The sequence below is a fragment of the Cyrtonyx montezumae genome, unplaced genomic scaffold, assembly GCF_038088225.1.
Source record: "Cyrtonyx montezumae isolate F1298 unplaced genomic scaffold, pur_monq_1.0 scaffold_2, whole genome shotgun sequence".
Taxonomy (NCBI): Eukaryota; Metazoa; Chordata; class Aves; order Galliformes; family Odontophoridae; genus Cyrtonyx; species Cyrtonyx montezumae.
The window spans coordinates 1,966,945-1,991,582 of NW_027071936.1; the positions used below are offsets into that span (position 1 = coordinate 1,966,945).

The 24,638-nt window shown below is 45.0% G+C and overlaps 2 protein-coding genes across 2 annotated transcripts; one reads left to right on the plus strand and one right to left on the minus strand.

Annotated features, from left to right (window-relative positions):
- Nucleotides 1-7,228: 7,228 nt before the first annotated feature.
- NPY5R (neuropeptide Y receptor Y5) lies at nt 7,229-8,560 on the minus strand. Its single transcript, XM_065736222.1, has one exon. It carries the CDS (start codon nt 8,558-8,560, stop codon nt 7,229-7,231), a length of 1,332 nt encoding a protein of 443 aa, XP_065592294.1.
- A 9,442-nt stretch (nt 8,561-18,002) lies between these two features.
- On the plus strand, nt 18,003-19,292 carry NPY1R (neuropeptide Y receptor Y1). The gene is made up of 2 exons (XM_065736046.1): nt 18,003-18,716; nt 18,834-19,292. Exons 1-2 carry the CDS (start codon nt 18,018-18,020, stop codon nt 19,290-19,292), a joined length of 1,158 nt encoding a protein of 385 aa, XP_065592118.1. The 5' UTR covers nt 18,003-18,017.
- The last annotated feature ends 5,346 nt before the right edge of the window (nt 19,293-24,638 follow it).

A 24,638-nucleotide genomic window follows, 5' to 3' on the forward strand; every position in this document is an offset into this window, starting at 1 on the left:
CAGAGAAATCCTGTTCCTAAATGTGATGATTTCAGCCGGAAGAATTGGGTTCCTTTTCTAAAAGTCTAATGTCTTGGAGAACAGTTTTATACTTGATGGGCTTTTGCCACTTTCACTGTAAAGCTGTTTGTTCTGTTCATCTGCCACTTCAAATAATAACCTATTCATCACCAGCTAATGCGATTTATTGTTGCCACAGCACAATTTAAGTGCTACCTAACAACGCGGCAAGAACAGACACTTTAAAAGCAACATTTCAATGAATGCTATGAGCAGATTCTTTCCTTTAGGGATGCAGTTTTCATGGACAAATAGTGTCAGGTTTTAAGAAACTTCACAATTTGGCAAAAGTTCTTTTCAGAGTTGAAAGTGTACGACTGTAAAATAAAGTAGATTTTCATACTTCAGGGTAAGTAGCAGTGTAAGAGAGAGGCAGTATTGCTCTATGCATCCTGAATACTCACAGAGAGAGCAGGCAGGGCAGCTGGGCTGCAAGTGGTGCAGCATCATGCTAATGTGAGCAAGGAGAACTGTGTCATTCCTCTCTATCCCCAAACTATAATTGCCACCGTAGCTTTTTGAAGTATTTCTCATGCCAAACACATCTTGTCTTGGTTTGGTTGTCTTTGTTTTGTTGTGTCATTCAGTGAGTTACACAGACTCTTTGACAACTGGATGTTTACCTCTTAGTGACAGGAAGGGGAAGACACACTCTGAAATTACCTTAGATTCTCGCTGGGTTGATGTGATTGGAGGAACCCAACTGAAACATCTATCTGTGAGGCTCACTCTTTGGGAAACTGCTCTCCTTTGTGCTGTTGTTCTTCTGTAATGGAGCAATTTTGGTAGGGAAGTTGAGCTGTCTTTTCTAATTCACACTTGCTAACTGCTGAGTGAACTCTCGCAAATATGCTTTTTACCTGGATCTTTTCTAAGTTGTGTTTTTGTTTGTTTTTCCTGCTATTGCACGACTTTAAGGTATTTGTTTTTAGCAGTACTGACAGATGTAGAATTGTCAGTGTACCTTTTTGCTAGTAATGTACCTGCTGGAGTTTATCTGATTCTTCAAACATCTTCTGTTTATTCAGGTACAGGTGAACAGAATGGTATGTGCAATTCCAAATGAAAACATAGCATTAATTTAAAGGACTGAATGACACTTCCACTATTGCGTTTTTCATACCTTGACTGATTAGGAGTAAGCTTGTATAGCCCCTTTTAAAATGCCACAGCCATGCAGAATTGCCACTGGTACGACTGTACTTTGAAGCTTTTATTAGTTCAAGAAGTTCTATTTGTAAGGTGGAATTAGAGAAATGGAGCCTTTTTTTGTTCTTTAACTTGAAAAAGTATTAATAAATTTAATATGTATATGTAACATTAGAAGCTCCAGACACTATTATCTCCGGTCTGCAAGCAGCAGCTGCTGGGCAATAAATTGCAGTCATCAGCAGAGGTCCCCCGCAGCTTGCTGCTGTGACCACAGCCCGTGGCTGGGGAGGAGGGGGTGGATGCTGTTGCAACTTGGCTCTGCCAAATGTTGCCAAACAGCATCTGAATGGTATGGCAGAAATCATCTTTGCCAACAGTGAGACGTGTAGCTGTGCAGATCAACTGCACAATGCTTGCTTTTGCCAAAGGAATTCCGGAGGCTTATGAAGTCCCTTCGTTTTGGGGTGCTTAACGTGACTTAATTGCTACAGGAAAATGAGTAGAAATGTATGGTTCATATGGGAAACAGGATCTTTTGCAATGAAGATGAATTTATACTGGGATAGAAACACAGAATCAGCCAACTCCTTCCAGTACCTGAAGGGGCTCTGCAGCAAAGACAGGGAGAGCTTCTTATAAGGGTGGGGGGGAAGAGGAGAAATGGCTTTAAACTGGAAGAGGGCAGATTTAGATTAGATAATGGGAAGAGATTCTTTACTATGAGGGTGGTGAGACCCTGGAACATGCTGCCCAGTGATGGTGTGGGTACACCCTCCCTGGAAGCATCCAAGGCCAGGCTGCACGGGGCTGTGATCAACCTGGTCTAGAGGGAGGTGTCCCTGACTATAGCAGGGAGCTGGAAATGGATGATCTTAAAGAGCTCTTCCAACCCAAACCATTCTATGATTCTGATTACACGTCTTATTTCTTAGAAAGGTTCTACTGTATTTATTTTTATGAATACTACTGCTCAAAGTGTGTAGTGGATGCTGCCTTCATTTCTGCTTTAAACGAAGCAAAGCAAGGCTATTTGTGTTTCTTATGGCAATTAAGTGAACTCTGCCTTTTAGTTATTGTTTACTATTGCAAATTATGGGGTTTGCTCTGCTTGAAGTCTACTGTGAGCATTACCCCTGTAAGTTATTTCATGGAAAGTAGAAATCAGTTTATGGCAATGCATGCAGTCAGTAATAGAAGCAAAGGAAATACGCTATTATTAATTTATATCCATCTTTAAACAGAACCTTTTTCTATTCTGTTCTTCCCTGTTGTTCCTGGTCGTAAAATTCTGAGTGTAGTCATATCTTTTTTTTTATAAACTTTCAGAGCCAGAAGTTGTTTCAGAAAAAGCAACTGCCAGACTGTGGGAAATAAGCCTTTACTTTTCAAGTATTTGAGGAAATGTCAGTTAAATATGCTGAAGTGTTCCCATAGCTTGTTAGGGGTAGCTTGGTCCATTCAACTTCTCATTTTGACAGATGTGTTTGGTCTTCAATCTGTATTCCAATGCAAAGGTGCTTGAGTCAGTGTGTGAGGAGGTGACGTGTTATGTGCCCGGAGAGCTGGCAGGACCTAACATGATGTTAATGGCCTTGGAGGAGTTGTTTTCTGAAGTGTGGGCTCCTACAGAACCAGTGAGAGATCAGCTGCACGCTGAATGAGCTTTACTCACCAAATGACCTTAAGAAATGGTTGCGTGTGGAGCATATTGCAGTTCAGTTCTGCTGTAGGAATAGAGCTCTGAACTTCACCCATCACAATTTGCAGTGAGGACCGGAGGGGGCTATGCTATCTGAAATGTGCTCTGATACTCCAGGATAATAATTCAGGGAATGTACCATCAGGGCTTCAAACAATTACCTTTATGGGATGTGTGTTGGAACTGATGGAGCCTTAAAAAATAGCTAATTGTTTTGCCTGTACTGAGTCCCAGTAGTTACATAAAAATGAATTTAATTCCTGCGGTGAACAGCTTACACTTCTAACGCCACAAGAAGAAAAAATCAGCAGAAAGCCAAGGTTGATATTGCATGCAGATCTCTTGTGTGGCTCTTTAACCCCCAGGCCAAGAGGCCAGTATCCTTATGAATACTAAATGAACCCTAATTGCATGGAGGTCCTCATGAAGCCGAGAGAATTACTAGCTGTTTAAGGAGTCAGACTGTCTTCTCTCTCAGCCTAAGTAAATGTGGACATTTGTTATGAAGAGTTGCTTCTTGCAGGGGTATTGCTCAGCTCTTTTTCTTGTCATACCACCCCCCCCCCCCCCCCCAAAAAAAAAAATACAAAACAAAACCCACGAACAGTTATGTAGTTAAAATTATTATTAGTGATCTGTTTTGGAGTTGGTGTCTTTCTGATTCCTTCCGACTATGAGGAGATGAAAACCTTTGGGTCTGTTTGACCAGTGCCAACTTAATCCTCTGAGGGAATTTTGTGCTAGAAGTAGCCTTGAAAATCCTTCTGTGCACTGCTTTGTTCGCAGGGACAGGAGTAAATGTTTCCTGCTAAAAGTGTCCTACTGTGGCAATCAAGTAGTATAGACGTGACCCTTCTCCTGATAAGGTAAAGCAAATATGTGATCAACTGGACATAAGAGCAGTGTATTTCAGTCTTAAATGTCAAATTACTATTCTGTTAATTTCCCAGATGAGTGCTTTATTAACTGAATCGTCATAAGAATTTGACTACAAGGCACAAAGGAGTGTTCCTATTTATTTGAAAGAACTAAATTTGAATGTGACAACGTTATCTGTTCTTGTATTTCCTTATACTAGTCTGTAATGAAAAAAGGTATTGAATTTCAAAGATTATGGAGTACTTCTCTTCAACAACAAGTAAGATTAATGTAAATACTGCATAACTATAAAATATTTTTAGCAGTGATGCTAGTTATACCATTAATGCGTGGCTTAGCTTTTTGACACAGACTATGCCTACATCTTCCTGTCACTAGTAGGACTCTTTCTGGGGAAATAATGATTTTGACCAATTGTGTGTCAAAATCAATGGCTATTTCTTCCATGAACATACTATAAAATGAGACAAAGTTTGTTGAGGAGACCAGGAGGTCGTGGTAACCTTTGGAGTACAGCAGAAGTCACAGTTTTCTCTGAGATGGCAGGGTTTTAAGGTGCCTGGGTTGGACTCTCCAATTGGGATAACGGCATAGCGCAGTATGACAGGGATCATCTTAATGGCATAGAATGGTGCATTGTGAACCATCACAGGGAAAAACTGTCCTCATCACATGGTTGGAAAGAAAATGCTTGTACTGTAGAGAAGCAGTCTGAGAGGGGTAGGGACATGTACACGTGTTCATTTGTTGCTTGTTACTTCCTAACATTTAAAAACTTGCTATAGGCTTCCTGGTCAGGTGTGGGATTAACAGCGTTCAGTGGTGACATCAGGGGCAGATACTTCAGCAGGGTCTGGCTCGGATGCGTTCCCTTGTCACTGGCACAGGATGGCTAGATCATCTCAGCAGGAATGTGTGTTGTTTTGTTTCTTTTTCTTTCTGACTTTCATTTCCCTTCCTATCAAAATTTAATTGAAAACAAATAAAACCAGCAGCTCTGTCTGCCTTCATTGGGAAGGCAGTGCTTAACCAGTTACATTAGCCTCTGGTAAGAAAAAGAAGTATACAGCTGCATCAAAACCAGTCCATTTCAGGAGCCTCCGTTCTGTAGCGTGCCTTAGAAAGGAAGGTTTGTTTCTTTCTGATTCAGAAGTATATAAAAGACATTAAGTGGAAGAAAAATCTGATCTTAGAGATTCCAAATGATGCATCATGCTCAAAAATGGTCTCCAACTTTACCTAATAATCTTGATAAATGACTTCCATGAGTCTCGTGATTTTATATAATTACCTCAGCCTGTGAGGGCAGAAGAAGAAGAGGCCTGTCTTGCACCACAGTCACTGCATTAAGGCTGTTCCCAGGCTGAATTTTTTTCTTCCAGATGCTATCACTATGTTTTATTGCTAGGACTTATAATAAATTGCATAGGCATAGCTTGGCTTTCTTCAAACTCAAAGGCTAAGTTCCTGGTCCCAGCTGTATTTATGAAGGATGTTTTTCCACAGGCTGTGCTGTTTATGGCTGTTTGGTTTTGTTATGCTGCACAGATAGATATTGTGGCTGCTGTGGAAAAATGACTTAACTTCATTTTTTTACTTCCAGACGTGCAATGATAGATGATGGAACCCCAGGGATTGCAGAAGGGCTGTGTGATCTATTAATAATGTTTAGGTAACATTAATTATCACAAACATCAGCACAAGGGGAAGTTTCTATGCCACCTATCCTATTTCTCACAAGGACAGACGGTGCCTGCCTCAGCCTGATCAGTAGTGCAGAGTTTTTTCTCTTACTGCGCTCCTCTTCTTGGCTCTCCCACACCTTCAGGTGAGTGATTTATCTTTCATTCTTCAGGAGATCATGCTGCTGGGGAGGAAACATCATATTATGAGCTTCCGGGCTCCAGGAGCAGGGCAGCATGCCCGCAAAGGCTGCAACCACCAGGGAACACAGCAGCAGCGTGGTTTTCCTCTCTGTTTCTACTGTTTCTCCACTGCCTGCTCTTCAGTGGCTGCTGCCCTGCCTAGAGCTGGTGCTCCTTGCTGCTCGAACAAGGCAGTGCCCAATAGGACTGTGACTGATGCAGATGTATGGGATATAAACCTTTACCTCAGCCACTGGTGTGCCATAGTACTCTGGAGGACCGCAGTGGCTCCAGTGTCTTCCCCTATAGAAACAGACTGTAGTGTCAGCCCACACTAAGCTTTTGGTGTGCTGGCCTGAGAGTGACCCGTCTGAGGGGCACATCCTAACAGGCTCCTGTTTCTTCACAGCAGAAAGAAGAGGGACAAGGGCCATATCTCAAGGCAAAAAAAAGTCACAACAAGCCTTCCCATCCACTCATTTATAAAAGTAACTTCATTTTACGGACTGGAAATGCTATGTTAAAGAGACTATCAGATTGGGAATTCAAATGGAGAAAGAGTCACCAGCCAGACCTGGTGAGAAATTAGACAGCTGAAAACTCAGAGCTTTGTACATTTATTGAACCCTGAGGGCTGAGGTGGGTTATGAAATTAAGAGTAACCCATGGGAAATGTGTGTGTGTGTATATATATATTTTTTTTCATTTTCTGCTATGAAATGCATTATGACTTAGGGAAGATGAACATGATTTAACTGTGGAGGAGAAAGTACTTATCTTCTTTTTCTTTCCACTATTGGTTTCCCAGATAACGAAGTCTTACTCTGATCAGGAACATGCTGCGTGTCCATGGAGCCATCGAGTGCAAGCACAAAGGCATGGCTGTAGGTAAGTTCAAACCTGGCTGATAATTCCATGAAATGACAGGCCAGAGTGAAAACTGGCTAAGGCTGTCAGTTGTAACGGGTAAACAGAGCGAGACAGAAATAATCTCAACAATACTAACTGCCCCCAGACTCGTCTCAGGGAATGAGGCAGCTTGGGAAGGAGCAGCAGAAGGTAGTGTGAAGGTATGGCAAAATAAGGTAAAGAGAAAGGGACAAATATTTTTCCAATCCCTTCCAGGAACAGACTTTCTGTTAATTTAGAGAACAGTCAAAGTTGGTACTGAAGTAGTCTCAACAGGTGACTTAGTAAAAGATATGTGATTTATTATAATTAGATGTATGATGGTTAATACTGATAAGTCTAGGTATTTTCACATTTATGACTCGTCATATATTTTGTGTATTTCCAAAGTACAGACTGACAGTATTTCAGGTAATGAAATTTGTCCTCTGGTTTTGTACACTGGGCATGATTTCCTAAGTGCAGCAGATAGAAGAACATAACAATGCACTCATACTGTCTGGCCAATGCAAGAAATACATGCAGCCTTACAGCTACCCATTGACACGAGATGCAACTAATCACAAGCAGACTAATTAAGCTTAATACAGCTCTTACAGCTATATGCATTAGGATGCTTGAAGCCCAACCTTCTTTGTTTTATTTTATCTGGAGGCTCATAAAATTACAGTATTTGGCAACACGGAATAAGTGACATTAAGTCAGCTTTTATGCTGTTGTTAAGGAACCCGTAGAGGATGGGATTCAAGCAGCAGGACATCATGCCAAGTAAATGACATATGCAATATACTAATTTAAAATGTCTGTTAGAAATGAGAGTGGCATTAAAATCTGTCACAATGTGGAAAAGGTGAAGAGGCATCCAACTAAAACCAAAAGCTAGGATCAGCACTGTCAGCCTGCAGAACACTCGCCTGGATCTTGTTTTAATTCTGATGATCGATTGGGATACTGTAATCATGTCCTGGATCTCTGTATTTTCCTCCGGTTTCATCTCGAAACAGATAGGTACCCCTGGAATGAATTTACTAGAGGCAGAAAGCTGGCTTTTTTCTGTGCCAGAGGTTTCGGGGAGGTCTCTGAAATCAGCATCCTGATGGTGCCTTAAAATAGCTGGCGTCACAGTTGATGTCTTTCTGCTGTACCTTCTGTGGTGCTTTTGGAGCAGGGCACAGCTCCAGCTGGCGTGGCTGGAGGGCTGCACCTCAGTGCCCGCGCTCTTGGACGGGTGAAGCGTGAGGTTTATCATCTCATTTTCCTGGAACTTGCCCTCCTTGCTGGACAGCCGGGAACCCACGCTCCTGCAGACACTGGTGTGGCTGGCAGTTAAGCACGCCAGAGGCAGTACGTACTGCAGGAGCAGTAAGCATATGGTAAAGGCGATTCTGTATGAGTCAGAGGGCCACGACTCAATACACAAGAGCCTGTTCTCCAGCGCCCCTAAACTGAGGGCTTTGTGGAGGTCCACGATTTTGTGGAAAACCGGGAGAGGGGAGCAAATGGCGCAGCCAGCGGCCCAAATGATAGCTATTAAGAAGTAGCCATGTTTTGCTGTTAGGTTGCTGGAGAGGGGATATTTTATCATTCGGTACCTGACTGCAGCAATAGATATTAGCATTAAAGTTGAAACCAGAACGGACGTACACTGGAGGAAGGGCATTACGTGGCACATGACGGTGCCAAACATCCACCGGTCAAGCAGGACAGACGTCAGCGTGAAAGGAGAGCAAAACAGCACAACTAAGATGTCAGAAAAGGCCAGGTTACCGATGAGAACGTTTATTATTGTCTTCTTCTTGCGTTTGGTTAGAGCTGTCAGTACAAGCAGGTTTCCCACAAAGCCAGCCAGACTTATAAGAGTGTACAGCCCAATAAGAAAGTACTGTATGTCATCGACGCTGCTCTTGTAGTCCTCCCAGGCAGAAAAATTCTTTGTAGCAGCAGAAGTGTTCTTGGTAGGTGTCCTGTTGGTATAGTCTCTGAATCCTAAATCCATTCTATAGTCCTGCTTGGAACAAGAGAGGCAGTGGTGAGCGACCGAAGGAAATACGATAGTGGTGCACAGTAGACTGTAGAGAAATGCATTAAGGTGATACAAGGTAAAATTACAAGTGAATTAATTAGAGGTGTTATTATGCTGTAAGGCAATGGCATAACTTCAGGCTAATGCAAAAATTTTCAGTAGGTTTTCTCATGAGGCATTCAGCACACCCAGATCTAGTAGCTGGCTGCTCATTGGGAGGGACTTTTTAGAAGGGCAGGTAGTGGCAGGATGAGGGGAAATAGCTTTAAACTGGAAGAGGGCAGATTTAGACAAGATATTGGGAAGAAATTATTTCCTGTGAGGGCGGTGAGGCACTGGATCAGGTTGCCCAGTGAAGTTGTGGATGCCCCCTCCCTGGAAGCACTCGAGGCCAGGCTGCACGGGGCTGTGAGCAACCTGGTCTAGAGGGAGGTGTCCCTGCCTGGAGCAGGGGGTCGGAGCTAGGTGACCTTGAAGGTCCCTTCCAACCCAAACCATTCTACGATTGCACGATTAAAACTTTAAGACTGGCATTAGGAAGGTGGTTTTTAGCTGTGCTTTGCTATAGACCGTATTGCCAGACTTTTCTTGAAGGAGCAGTTAGCTATAGAAGCAATCCATTTACAGTCAGTGAGATTACTCATGTGAATAACAGCTCATTTGAATGAGTAAGGAAATTACAACTACCATCTGGGCATGTGCCTAGTCGTTACATGACAGCAAACTATAATGAGAGCACCTGAAAACATATGAAGTTTTGACATATGTTAGCAACCGTCGCAGTATTTCTTAGCTTGCTAGTAGAAACTTGACACAAAGTAGGTAAGAGCTTTCAAAAACAATCAGTTTCTAAAGACACCTACTGTCAGCACCCCAAGACAGAACTCCAAATATGGTGCCTGTACCAGCCATCCTCTACGTATTTCCTCATATGTCTGTTGAATGTATGAGAAATATTGACTTAAAAATAAGATGGAAAGCTTTCAACATCTTCGCTGATGTGTTGGGGAGAACTAAGCCTTGCCAGCTTCACCAGGTGTTGAGCTGAAGTGCTTTTTAAGAACATCTAAAGGAGATGTAAGCAGTGGATACATGAATTCGGGTCATCGAAATATTACAGTTGTGTTTGTATGAGCTGGTGGCACTGATGCAAATGATTTCTGTTTGATTTTTTCCCCAGTCTCATGTGAAATACTGAAAACTCATTTAACAGATAAATCACATGACCTGAAGCCTCCCTTGTCTCAGCCATCTTTAAAGGAAGCACACTGAAGACTGTAAGTGATCCAAGGTCTCTCTATTTTGATACTGTTGTTACCAGCAGTTTCCACTTTGGTGGAATTTCTCCTTACAGAACTATTGGCTAAAAAAGTATATTGCTTTTTACTTATTCTTTTTTCAGTGTCTCTGTGTTGCTAGCAATCATCTGAAAACAATATCATCTGCAGACTTTCACAACCACCTGAAATTCCTTTCTATTCTTTAAATGTGAGCCATCTTAAGGAGTAAGCCTCTGGAGGTGTTCAAGGCCCGCCTGGATGCCCATCTGTGCAACCTGGGCTGGGAGCTGCTTTGACAGGGAGGTTGGACTGATGATCTCTAGAGGTCCCTTCCAACCCCTACAGTTCTGTGAGCAGGTCTCTGCCTCGGATAAAATACATACCCTACCTCATCTTATGGAATTATATCTCATGCATATACAAGTATTTTATTCAGCATGGAGGATGCATGGCTTTGGGTAATGACCGATAGTTCTGCAGACTTTTTATTATTCATGAAAACCATTTCAACTGTACATTTTGTTTCCGTATGAAATGCTACCTGACCATCGTTTTCGGGGAGAACAATCCATTATCTTTGTACAAAAGCATTATCTAGGCTGAGAAGTGTGGAGGAAAAACCTTTCCAGCTGAGGAGTTAATAATGAAAAAGCCATCGGTGGAATTCTAGATAATTTTCTTTTTTGCTTGCCTTCCTTTGCCAGTTTGTATTTCACTCAGATGAAGAGGCCATCGTGAGCTGAGCATTTCTTTGACTGCTTGCAGATACGAAACCAAGCAGGAGTTGTGTGAGAAAGGGAAATGAACCTTTAGCCAAGAGCTGGACCTGTCCAGATCTCACTGCCTAACCACACAGTCACTTCCTGAGAACAGGAAGACGGATAAGAAAGAGGGAAAGAAATCCAGCAGCATCTTGATACTGAGAAAAACCTCACAAATACATGAAACGCTCTTCAGCTGATGAAGACTTGGAAGACCTCCCAGGACAGCCAGGGATGTGTGAAAGTTTTGTTGCTCCACGTGCCAGAACTGCAGTTCCCTACCTAAGCTTCTTGGCGTGACTGACTTGGACAGGATTCGTCGCTGTGTGGAAAGTGAATTTATCTCCTGTGTTCAGTGGGTGTAATGCTGCAAAGACGAGAAGCAATGGTTGACCTTGAGAAGCCCACTGTGGGGGAACAGAATTAAGTGCTACAGCCTCTTCTGAGTACATTTGTCCTCATTTTTGAAGTGTATTTCTACACTAAATGCACTACAATGCCCAAGTGTTCCAGCACCCAAGATCAAACGGAATCAGTCTGCAGGTACCCAGCTGCAGCTGATTGAAGGTTTGTGTGTGACAGGCAGAACTTGAAATTTCATTTCTCAGGTTTGGCTGAATTAAGATATCTGGTAGCCTCAAGTGTGCTAGCTTGATATTTAAAATCTTCAAATTCGTATTCCACCTGAAGCTGCTGCTTAAAATACAAACTCTATCAGCCACTGTTCAGCAGAATGAACACACTGGCTATTCCTGCTTCAAGGGAGATTTACAAGAACATGGAAGTTAGGCAGGCAGTCTTACTCCCCCAAAGGTAACTGCCCTCTCAGAAGATCTTCCTTCAACTCTATGGGTTGTTCAAATCAAGGCTTGTTTACGGACAGCATCTCATATCCCACAGTATTAATACCCACTGCCTTGTTCAGTCTGTGTCAGGGTGCCTGCACACTGCTGACAACGATTTACGGTCTCAGAAGTCCCTTTCTGTCCTAATACAGCAGTGTCGAGGGAAAGAGAAGTCAGAGTCTTTTTCTCAACTCACACAAGGTGGTGCACAGTGGCTAAGGCAGACAAGCTGTGCCCACCTGGCCTCCAGAGCTTAAGGGAAGCACTGAGCTGGAAGGCGATGCCCTCATCTCAGCACAGACTGAACTGAAAACCCCAGGCTGAAACCACTGAAGATCGATCGCAGCCGCTTTTCAAATGCAGCAGCACAAGCTGGGCTGGGAATGGCCCGAGTTCTCACTGACATCGCTTCACCCGTCCAAAAAACGGCTTTTGGTGAGCGCCAGCCCTACGCCTCTATCCGTGCCCAACTAAAGAAAGGACTGCAAGGCTGTTCCGGAAAAAACCAGAACATGGCTTCCCAAAACAAAACAACCTCGGTAAAACTTGCAACGCGCTGCGCGAACGACAACGGCTCAGCCGCGGGCGGGACGGGCTCTGCCTTGCCCTCCCGCGTCCCTCTCGAGACAGCCCGGCACGGTGCCCTCCCGGCAGCCCGCGTCCGGGATGGGATGAGATAGGATGGGAGACACGATGGGATAGGATGGCAACCGAGGCCGCGCTCACCTGCAGCCGCGGAGCTCAGAGCTCCCTCCGAGCCGCATCGTACGCGGGGACTGCGGGAGCGGCGGCTCGGGCTCGCTGCTCTGCTGAGGATGCCGGGCGGGTGCATTTCGGGAGAGCGCTCCGTGCGGGGCCGGAGCCTGTTATTTCCCCGTTGCATGCTATGACAATTAGAGTTTCCATGGAAATACAGCGAGACCGTAAACAAATCCCGGGCTCGGCAGCGCCGAAGGGATGCGCTCTCTTTCTTTCTTTCTTCCCTTCCTCCCCCTCCTCCCCCTTCCCTTCGGGGCTGTATGTATCAGGACGCAGCGTTTCGCAAAGGTGAAGTGCTCCCCGTGCTGTGGGGAGGCCTGCCCATCGCTGAGCACCGTGCTGTTCCCTTCACCTCGGTTGGAGCACAGCCTCGGTGGCATTTATCGACGCGTTCATTAGTTCAGAGCGGGTGGGAGGCGATGGATTCCCCCATCAGTTTTCCTCTCTGAAGTGAGTAACTCAGTTTTCCCCAGATGCAAATATCTAAAAGGTGGTTTTAATTTGTTCTGGGCCGTCAGTGGGAAGGCTGGACACTTTTCTTCTTATTTTTTTTTTAAGCGACCAATATTTTGAAGTCTAAAAATGGTTGGGTACGTCACATCCCACCGGATGAAAAGCAGTGCTGTGGTCTGCACCAGCTGCTGTCCTCTAGCACACGAAGCTGCATTGATCATAGCCCAATTACAAGGGGACGTGCAGGTCTCTGGGAGCACAGGTGTGACACGGGAATGGAATGAATGACTTTTAGATCTGCCAAGGCCCTCCTTAGGCAGTTGGTATTAACAGAGTACTGCAGAAAGGCTGTCAGTGTAATTCGCGTAATCAGTGTAATTAGCAGGTGAAAAAAAGTGCACTGCACGCAGGCGAACCAGCTGCATCAACGGACTTGTGAAATGGCTTCACAACCCTGAAAGTCCAGCTAGATTCCTGATTTAATTGCGTTTTTAAAGTACACATTTTAGGGGGTGAGAGCTAAGGGAACAATAACCTTCACGGGGTGAGCTCTGTACGGCAGGGAAGATTGCATCCCATGTTCTTTTCATCCGCGCCTGTGCTATTCGCCACCCACTGCTGGTGAATCACTGCATGTGCAAGTGGAGCACAGGGAGCTGCCAGGTGGAAGTGACGTGCCAATCCAGCTCATCACTTTAGGACAGCTCTCCTGTTAGTCATAAAGGAGAACCGAATTAATCATTTTTAGGGCTGAGCAGCAGTTCCTAACATTTTTGACTGTCTTCTCGTGCTCTGGTGCTTGGAAACTTTTTGCGCTGAAGACAGAAACCCACCCTGTGTTTAAGACCATCTCCCAGGGCAGCTATTTAGCTGGGTGCTCCCTGAATCGAGGCAGTTTCCCACCCTGCTGACCCTGCTGCTTGACAGGTTCCCCTCGGGAAAGTGAGGAGCTTTAGAGGCACTGAACCTTTTCATGAGTACTTCTGGCCATAGCAAACTGACATGGCCTTTCAAAAACAAAGAAACCAACCTGAGGTTGGCTCTGGCAAAGCCCACAAATGGGAATTTGCTTCCCACAGCTGTGATTTATGTAGGATGCCACTGTAACTTTGTAAGGTAAAAAAACAAAACAAAACAAAAAACCTTTCCTCTGTGCTGACCTTGGAATTGCCAGTAATACTGCAGAATAATAAAAGAGGTGAGCGAGAGATAGGAAAGGCATCGACACTAGAGATGTATCAGCACTGGCAACAGATGACAGTACAGGTTCCCTCTGTAGGGCTGTTGAAACCTTAGAGGAGACCTTGAGAAAGTCAGAGATGATGATGATGGAGGAGCTGGCAGAGAAAACCAGCGTATCAGTGAGAGATTTGTGAGTCAGAAGGGCACAACAGAAAATACAGGACAGAATTCGGCCATGCCAAGGAATACAAATTAACGCTGGAGTGTTTCTTCCCTCGTACTCCTGAGGGGAATGCATCCTTGAGAATCGTCCTAATGTCTTTGAAAATGTGGCTTCCCAATGTTAGCTATTAAAGGCATGAGGACACAAAGCTCCAGCTAATGTCAAAGAGAACTGAGGAATGCCAGTGAAAAATCAAGCTCAAAGTCACCTAACTTCCACAGTGCACAGCTGCCTTGAATCAAAACTTGCTGTGAGCCAGAGTCCGATGTTAATGCAAAGTTTGATGCCAGTGACGTAGCTACTACGGAGTTTGATGCATTTTGTGAGACAAACAACAATGTCTTAACGTAATCAGTTGGTTAAATGAATAAAACACTTGGAGGGTGAGCATTTTTGTTATCTGATGGGTCTTGTCACTTTTGCTGCCTCGTGCCATGCACTGTCATGATCGTGCTGAAGTGCAGGGCCTATTTCTGCTTTGTTTGAAGCCAAGTTGGATACTCAAACATGAGTATGGCTGCAGCAGAAAAGAAGACTTACTATTTTAGCCAGGCAGCCATAATTTAAGTCACATCTGAATCCATTTTGAAGTACCATCACATATAAACAGGGCAGTTTTGCACTGGTTAGCTTCACTTCGTCGCCGAAAGCAGAACAGCAGCAGCAAGGCACTCAGACAAGATTAACCACACAATTATTCACGCAGCTTCTTTGTGTTAGTGACATTAGCAGTCAAATGAAGTGCTGTTATGTTTGGTGTGGTTGCAGTCATTGCAGGATAAACATGCTCTCAGCCAAACAGGGAATTCGTACTTTCAGCAGTACTGCAGTTCATTAGTAGAGAATGAAAACAATAAAAGCAAATAGTAGAAGTAAAATCAAGCGAACAAAACTCCTTCTGTGTTTCCACCCAAAATGGCAGTGACTCCGGCTTGTTTTACACGCAGTAGGAACCGCAGGCAACTCTCAAGGTTGTTTTACTCTGTGGTGCTCGAATAACATACTTCAGGCAGGAGGATGGGCTCTTACACTGTGGTTATTTTGTGGTTTATTTGTGCCCTGGTGATGACTGGCAAGACAACAGGAGTTCCTGAGGAATCTCTTGGTGCCTCTGTGAGCTTGGTGCTCCGCTTGGAGGCGCTCAGCGTGGTGCCGGGACCGGGCATGCACAGAAGAGCTGAGAAGTGCTGAGACCTGAGCTTCCTTCGCAACTTACCTGATGTTATGAGGCGTTTACTGCACGGCAGAATGGAAAGCCTTTGAAAAGAACGCATCTCGTTATTAGAGCGATTGTTGGTCAGCGTGTGTTAGTGCTTGAAAAGCTTTGGTGAGGGCTGGTTCAGCCATCTGAGGTGAGCACAGAGCAACCGTGGCAGAGCAGGAGCTTTGTAGTAAAACCTTGTTGTGGCATATATCATATATAGCATACATGTCTGACAGAGTGACTCACGCAGCATTTCCGTGAGGCTGCTCGGCAAGCAGCGCACTAACCTGCTGTAACTGGTACTGAGCCTGCAAGGCCAAGTCTGCTTGCCGGCAGCTGGAGGTGATGCTGGTTTAAAAAGCCAGCGCCGAACTTCGCTTTGCAGCAGAGCTTTTCCTCCGACTTGAGTCTGGCCACACGGTGGCAATAACTTGCAAACAAAGCGCCGGAGCTGCCCTAAGAGCGATGCGAAACTCCCTCTCTCCCGGCTCTCTTCCCCTCTTCTTTTGTTTCGATGTTTAATTGCATGTATTTCAGAATTACTAGGCAACCCGCCCCCAGATGTGTAACTGAAAGGTGATGTGCTCGCAACGAGATTTTCGGGTCCTGCTCTGCAGAGCCCCACCATGTGATGCTGCGATAAGGTGGAGTTCGGCTTTAAGGGGGAGTCTCCAGCCTTCCCCACCAACCCTTGGCACCTCGGTTGGAGGAGCGGCGGAGGATCCTTCCCCTTCCCCCGTTCCCTCTCCTCCCTGCGGCCCCCGAGGAGACCGCGGATAGGCGGAGCAGTTGCGAGGTGAGTTTCCCCGCGGTCGCTTCTCGGGGCAGGTGCCACAAGGCAGGGAGGAGCAGTGCCAGGCTGTGCTTGCGAGCGGCTCGGGCTGCCAGCGTTTTGGGTTTCCCCTCGATAACTCTCCTAATAGCGAGTTGCCGGTCAGTTCCTTTACCCTTCCGACGAGTGGGTGCGAAACTTTTGTCCGAAACCCTTGGAGAGCTTGGAGGGGACGGGGTGAGGTGGGGGAGCAGCGCCTTGTCCCAGGAGAGGCAGCTGCACCCCGACCGATGCCAGGTCCGCTTTGGAGGGGAGGGCTGGGTGGAAGGACGCCTTGCTGCGCTGCCAGTCTTGTGCGTTGCAAGTGACAGGGACAGGATTAAATCCTGATGGTGATGTTCAGGCTGGAGCAAAATCAGACCTGTTGGAAATGGAGTCCCGATTCCACATAGCTCTCACGCTTGTCCTTCAGATAAAGCACTTTCCTGTGACTCTGGCTGAAGTGATGCTTCAGGAGGCCCTGGGGGAGCCTTTATCTGCTGGACCCCAAAGCAGTCTACATGGGCTAGGGAGACCTGGTGAATTTAGTTAGCAGAGACAGCGATTCTGAGAAATAATTCTCAGGTGCCTGCTCTGGCTAGCTAGAAAATTAGAGCAGCCAAACCTCAAGCTGAGATGCTTTTTCTCCCAGGCCACTGCTGTTAACTCTGCGAGCAAGATGTCAGCTTAGGCAGCACCTAGACTTACACGCAGTATGGCTTCAGAGCAACGCTCACCCATTCTCACTTGGGTTGAAGTACATTCCAGTGAGCTCTGTTATTACAGCTTTAGTGATTAGTGCCATATGGAGCCAGGTTTAGAGCCCACTTGTGCGAATTTTAAGTGGCATCGCTTTCATTAGCACAACCTGAGGTTAAGTGAGCGATAAATTTAGCACATGGGAGAGGGGGCTGAGGGAAACTTCCAGATTCAGGGTGGCTGCTGATAACAGCAAGCTGGAGTAGAACTGTGTCAGGTTATTTGATTTTTCTTCTTTTCTTGCCTTTAATGCTTGAGTTTCTCTGATTTTTAATATCAGAGGCCTTGCAAAGGGGTTCTTATTTAGGCACTGCTATATGTGCTGCGTGGGTATGTGGTCTGCAGTGTTTAATTTCTGCTGATATTTTTTGTTTCTCATTTTGTTCTGTTCTTTCTTCGCGGTGCAACCCCGCTAGCTAAGACTGAGGTGTTTGGAGGTCCTGGTTTGCTTTTGACTCAGTGTCAGAACAGTGTGAAAGGCCAACAAAAACGCTTTCTGGCAGCTTAGTCACTCAGCATCGTGTGTACTTCAGGTAAAAAAGAATGTAGGGTTGTTTTGTTTTGGTTTTTTAGTAGCTTTTCTAGCCCTCGGGTGGAGTTTTCCCCTCTTTTGTGCTATAGCTGGGTATAACTGCACTTAGAGCAGCCGTTCAACTTGCAGGAAGGAGACGTGAAGCCTCAAACAAAGGCTGCTCAGGTGTAAGACTGAAATTGATTCACACCCTGTTGTTTTCTGTCACTCAGAGGCAGGGCTGGGAAGGGCTGTTCCTGCAGACCCGCACTTAGACTCAGTTCCCTTCCTTTCCCTGTCCTGCAGCCCCTGCTCCCTCTTGGGACACAAGGCCATGACCGCCAGCCTCCCACAGTGCCTTTGCCTCCGGTCTGCTCAGCAATCCCTGGCCCCCGAGCCCAGTGGTGCCAAGGGGCTGGTGCGTGGGGGTGGGTGGCGGTCACCGCAGGGTTTTGGGGTGCTGGGGTAGACTGTGTGACCGGTCCTCCTCCTCCCCTCAGGTCTTGCCAGCAAGATGCGGCATCGAGAAGTGGGCTCTGCTGAGGGGGTCCTGGTGGGCTGACGAACAAGTATCAAAGGTCAGGAGCGGTTTGGATGAGACCTGTGGTGGCTAGGAATATTGAAGAGTGAGCTGGAAAAAATATGAACGCTTCGGTTCTTGATCCTCTGGGAAATAGCTCCAGACACGTCAACTTTTCAGAGAAGAGCTCGCAGATCTTGCAGTTTGAAGATGAGGACTGCCACGTGCCTTTGGCCATGGTCTTCACCTTGGCCTTGGCTTACGGGACCGTGATAATCCTGGGAGTCTCTGGGAATCTGGCTCTGATTGTCATCATTTTGAAACAAAAGGAAATGCGCAACGTTACTAACATCCTCATTGTCAACCTGTCCTTTTCTGACCTTCTAGTGACCATCATGTGTCTTCCCTTTACCTTTGTGTACACTTTAATGGACCATTGGATTTTTGGGGAGGCCATGTGCAAATTGAACCCTTTTGTGCAGTGCGCCTCGATCACCGTCTCGGTCTTCTCTTTAGTCCTTATTGCTATCGAACGCCATCAGCTGATCATCAACCCCCGTGGCTGGAGGCCAAACAACAGGCATGCCTACATGGGGATCGCTGCCATATGGCTCTTGGCCACGGCTTCCTCCTTGCCTTTCTTGATCTACCACGTGCTAACAGACGAACCCTTCAGAAACATAACGTTTGATGAATATAAGGACAAATACGTGTGCCTGGACCTCTTCCCCTTGGACACTGCCCGGCTTTCGTATACCACCACTCTTTTGGTGATTCAGTACTTTGGACCGCTTTGTTTTATATTTATTTGCTACTTAAAGGTAAGAGAGAGCTCCCTCTCTGATATGTGCCTCTTGTCTGATGCTTGCTTATCTTAGAACAGCTATGGTTGTAGGTTAATTTATCCCACGCGCTTCTCTTTGTTGCCTTTCCTGCAGATATACTTCCGACTGAAAAAGAGGAGCACCATGATGGACAAGATGAGAGACAGTAAGTACAGATCCTCTGAAACCAAAAGGATCAACGTCATGCTGATCTCGATAGTGGTCGCCTTTGCGGTTTGCTGGCTGCCTCTCACCATTTTCAATATCGTGTTTGATTGGAACCACGAAATTCTGCCCGTTGCTACCTGCAGCCACAATCTGCTGTTCCTGCTCTGCCACCTCACTGCCATGATCTCCACCTGCGTGAACCCTATCTTCTATGGGTTTCTCAACAAGAACTTCCAGAGGGACCTGCAGTTTTTGTTTCATTTCTGCCACTTCCGCTCCCGTGAAGAAGATTACGAGACGATAGCCATGTCCACCATGCACACAGATGTCTCAAAAACTTCCCTGAAGCAGGCAAGCCCGGTCGCGTTTAAGAAAATAAATAGTGAGGATGATGACAAAATATAAAGAAGGAACAATAATTCTGCACCCAACCTTTGGAAGTGCGCCCGCGGGTGAAATGTGCCCAAGGACAAGCGTGGTTATGTAACAAGTACACAGTGGGTAATGCCTTTCTTCTTTTTTCCGAGGAACTTTGATTGTTGTCACTTTGAAATGTTGTGCTGTGCATTTTTGCCCCTCTCGCTCCTTTAATGTTCACAGCAGTTATATCTGAATCTTATAATAAGAAGTAGCTGGACGTGCTGCTACCTACAGTTTTCATCTACTATCTCTTGCCCTGTTCCTTTGCACAAAGACGTGCTTTAGCACAAAGACACTTTTACTGATCTTTTAAAAATATTATTAATCTTTTTGTTGTTGTTGTTTTTTTTTTTTTTTTTTTTTTAATTTTTCTGAATAAGTAGTTCTCAGGATTGTCAATCTAAGAGCATTAGGAGCGATATGAGCCCCAGGGAGGACCTGCTACAGAGGGCACCCATCCCAGCAGGAAATCAGGACGTTTCATCATGAAGAGGTGTTCCTTTCTCTGTTTTCAGTTGTTCTTAATCTGTCTTTTGATCGGTGTTAAAATCCTGTGCCAGCAGCGGAGGCATGCACAAAAGGACTCTGAGTAACCTTTAGACTACGTTCAATGGGGATGTGCCTTTGTCTCAGAGAGGCAGTTCAGACTGTGATTGCTGAGGCTCAAAGGCAGGATTAGGGGAGAAATTCTGTTCTCATTTACAAGAAGAAAAACCTGGAGTAATTCCGCAGAGCGCAATGGGATAACTTTGGCTTTAACGACAGCAAATGAAAGCACAAATGAGCCTTTAATCCCACATGATTATAGCTGATGTTAATATTACGGGCTTTTTAATTAAACAAACATTTTTATCTGCCATCGCCGGAAGACTGGCATGAAATTAGCTGTTGGTCCCCAGCATATGAACCATGTAAACTCTCCTGATGTCCCACGTATGGATGTCAGGAATCTGGCAGGAAGTGGCAATGTTTGCTTCCTGACCAAGGTGTGATTCCAACCTCGCAGGTGATGTCACAAGACAGGTTCAGGTCTTAAAAAAACAACCAAACAACACAGCTGCAACTGCCTGAATCTTTTCATAATAGTTAGCGCTGATCTGTATAAATGATGTATAGCCTCATCACATCCTGTGTTCGGATGCAGTGACATAAACCCGGATTATCTCCAAGGTGATGGACAGGACTTTAAAGGATACAGCGTGGTTGCGGTTGGTACGCTTTGCTTCCAAACTCACGGCTCCTACAGTTGACTGAAGTGGGGGGATACTTGCCACAAATACACAGGAGAGCTCTGTGTGTTACTGCTTAAAATATATATCCTGTGATTACACGAATTGTACGCAACTAGATCCCCAGCTGAGGGAAACCTGCATAACTCGGCTGCTGTAAATGAAACAATATCAGCCAGCTGAGGCTCTACGTCATATAGTGTTGCTCTATAATCAATGCCTTTTTGTGTCATCAGCTTTTTAAAATACAAGATAGTGTCTCTTTTACAGGTCGCTTTATACCCTTCTGACATGGAAGAGTGTCTTTAAAAGAGGTGTAAATGTAGCATCAGTGGGAATCAAACCTGAAACCTTTCTGAACAAAAAGATCTTGGGATGTGATGGGGAATTTAATACTCTCTCTAAATTCGATGTGGATAACTGCCTAGGAAAGGAAAATCATTTGGTTTGCCAGTATTTAAAAGTCAAGAACCCTGCCTTGTGCGGTCTTATCAACCGCATAGACTATTCAAGTAGCAACGTGTTCTTGTGCATTATAACCCCATGTATTTCTTTACTGACAGATAATTTGATTAAAAAAGGAAGTTTCTGTACTTGAAAACATAGAATGTGTAAGATGTATTACATGGAGTATGGAGGCCTAAAAGCATGTGCTAAGATTCGCAGGTGCTCAATGGGCCGGCAGCACAGTCCATCCCACGCCGGCCTTTCCGAAGGCTCCGCCAAGGGTTTGGGTCTGTACACACAGCATTGCTCGTGCTGCCCGCGTTGGCAGTGAGCACGGTGCAGGAGAGAGCATTCGGAGAAATTCAGAAGCAGAATCGTTGCTGTTGAAAAGAATCTCTTACAAGGACATAGATAAAAGAAGCCTTCCTGAGGTGCTGACCTGACATCTGCAGAGTGCAGATGGCATCTACCGAGAGCAGTATTTTTGTCCCTGGTTGTACGAGCTGACTCTAGAGGCCCCAAAAGCTGCTGGAGACGTTTTCTTCTGGATGCCTGGCTACAGCACTAATCCTTTTTCGCTTTCAGATCTCCAGCACAGCTGTTCAACCTGTATATGCTGCATTTCTCTATAGGGCAAATTGTTGGGTTTCGCATTTCTGAATCATTTTTTCAGTCATTCTGTTTTGATATGTGTCCCTCCTCTGTGCTGTTCTGTCTAACTCTGCCCGCTTGAGCGTGTACCGATTCCTATCCCTAAAGCCTGAAGACTTCCCTTCCTCTTTCTGACTGCTAGAAACCAAAGGAATCTGACAGAAACACGTGCAGTGAGGGATCTGTGAGGTGTCTCGGCATTTATGCACACCACAGCTTCCACGTATATGTTTAAACCCAGCTGTGTTCATTCATTTCTCATTCATGTGAATGTACTGAGATGAAATAACGAGACTGGAGAATTTGCTCAGTTGTTGGCCTGAGCACTCTGAGTGGTGGTGAGCTGCTGCCTGGGAGTTCACGTTCTTTCCTTAAAAAAAAAAATAACCCCAGAAAACTGATTTTGGATTTCAGATTATCACAGAAATAAATTAATGGCAATCTTTTATTATTTTCTTTTCTCCAGCTTATTCTTTGTAAGTGCTTGACAGTGCTTGAGGTTACTGCCTCAGTTCAACTGTGTCCTCATTTCTTGGTTAAAAGAATTCACCAAAGCAATCCGTGCAGGATGAAGGCGGGCGTTTGAGGGTTACATGTGAGTGAGTAACCCACGTAGGCATGGCCGGCTTCCAGGGCAGGCACTGCTGAGTTCTGCCTCCCTTCTTCCACGCTCTGTGATGTTCCCTGTACCTTTGGAAGGTGTTTCCTGAGGAAGACCCAGGAATTTGGTTTTGTGATGCTCCTGGGTAAAACTCAGCTCTGCTGGGGGCAGTGCTGGAAACGTGAGCTCAGCAAGCTCCTGGTAGGCAAGTTTCTCAGCATCTACCCTCCGTGTAAGTCCATAATTTACAAAGCCTATGTAGGTTGGAAATACATCCATCCTGAATATCCTGCTCCTGTGCTGATCCATGATTCCCAAAGCTCTGTTTTTCTGCTGTGGATGAGTCTTTGTTGCAAGAAACTTGCACCAGATGCAATGGTTTCCGAGGTCACTGCACAGGGGACACTAACTTCCCACAAATCATGCTGACTTTTGGAGATGCAGAGAATAGAGTTTGGGTCTGCTTCCTTTCACTTCTGTGCAAAATACAGAACATTTGTTTCTGGCAGGAGGAGCAACCTGCTCAGAGCTCTGCTTGTTCACACTGATACCGCACTGCTGTTTTTCACTGTGCAGTCTTCTTTTGTTTGCCCTCCAAAGTGACACCATTTTTATTATCCTGTTTATATTCTTTCTTAATAAAAGTTCTCTGTGGAAAAGAAAAAAAAAAGTTCTTGCAAGGTCCTGTTCTACCTGTGCTTGAACACGTGGGTGAAAGGCTTCACAGGATTTGAAGGAATGTGCCCTGAGTTGGTATTTCAGGGTATGGAAAAGAAGCAAATGTATTTGTTACGTGCTGTTATTCAGCCTTTTTTCTCTCTTTTTTTTTTTGGGGGGGGGGGGAGGGGGAGGAGGGGATTACAGTTTGATTTCATGCAATTTAAAAGCCACCTAAGTCCATGCACTCAGTGTTCCTGCTTGGTGACCAGTCTCTGGAGGCATCTAGCTTCTGGGAAACACTTGGTGACAACTTATTTCCTTACTTATGGCCTCTGTGATTGCCTACGAGCTTCTCACTGTCTGTAATGCATTTGGCTATAAAGCAGAAGTGCTCACTTCTTTCTCTTACAGACTAGTAAATGTTGTTCGTTTAAGAGATGACTGGAATATCTTCTCTATTTTTTTTATCCCATTATTATTACAGTTACATGTGGGGCTCCTCATGCCAGCTTGCCTAGCTTGCTGACTTTAATGTGCTTCTCAGAAAATGGAAGAGGGCACTAGCACTGCTGAACGTAGTTTTGGCTCTCCACAACTATACGTAGTCACAGATTATTCACTGCTACAAGTGTGGGTTTTGTCTGTTAGGGTTATAACTTATAGTATTTGTTATTATAAAATATAATTTATGTTATTATAACTTATATTCATTCAGTGGGGCGGTTGCTCTTCTAACACTGCTGGGATTGTGATGTAGATAAGGCACGTAAGGGAGATCAGCCCACGAAGGTTGTCAGTTGTCTTTTAGGTCCCTTTTACCTAGGATGAGGATACGTCCTTGGATGTTTAACTCTTCTGTTCCTTGAGAAAATGATGTCCAAGGTCCTAAAATAGCCATTTGGGCAAGGTCCTGCGCTCTGCAGGAGCAGGTCAGACCGGCTGAGCCTCCCTTCCAACCTCAAGCGTTGTGTGTGCCTGTGAACTACAGGCTCAAAGGCTGCTTCACGGAATGGAGCAGTTTCTCTCTTTAAGTAAAGCGTTTAGGGAGCTGGTTGGTTCTTTTTATCTCCGAGCTGTGAATTACTGTGTGTTTGCAAATTGTATCTCTTGGCAATTTTATTTGCTATGCCGTGGTTATTGTCAGCTTTCCATTCATTTTACTGCGGCGTTAAAGCACCACCTGAGACGATGTTATCAAATGCCAATTCTTTAAGCATCTTGAGAAATGCGATCTGATTTGTGCTAATCTCTGGAAAGACACGGGTCTCTGCAGAAAGCCTTTTTACTCTGTAAACATTTTGGTGCTAACGTGTTACGTGATGTATCCGTGTTACTAACCCGTTAGGCGAGATCCGAGTAGCCCTCTTGAAGCATTGCCACTTACTCCTCGCTGTCACACACTCTGTTCTGGTATTTTCAATTTTATTTTATTTTTTTAATAAAACGTATTAGTTTCTGCAATTAAAATCCAGTTTAGCACAGTTCTCGTGTTGGAGAAAGAACTTGTCAGTGCAGATGCTGACAGCACAAATTATACTTCTGCAACTTTAAAGCCAGCTGAATTTGAAAGAGTTCTGATTGCTCTAATACACTGTGCTTACTTGGTGCAAAGTATTTTTAAAAGGCTACAGATGAAGCAGTGTTTCTGATGAATATATAAGCAATAATGCTAGCTGCATAATAAAGATGCAAGTGTTGTTTGTGCATGGTTATTAAAATAATCGTAGGGAAAATACTTGTCTG

What these genes read in the sequence shown, in the direction of transcription:
- NPY5R (XM_065736222.1), bottom strand. Translation starts at nt 8,560, where the DNA reads ATGGATTTAGGATTCAGAGACTATACCAACAGGACACCTACCAAGAAC.
- NPY1R (XM_065736046.1), top strand. Translation starts at nt 18,018, where the DNA reads ATGAACGCTTCGGTTCTTGATCCTCTGGGAAATAGCTCCAGACACGTC. An exon ending in TATTTATTTGCTACTTAAAG is followed by an intron (nt 18,717 to 18,833) that starts GTAAGAGAGAGC and finishes CCTTTCCTGCAG; the next exon opens with ATATACTTCCGACTGAAAAA.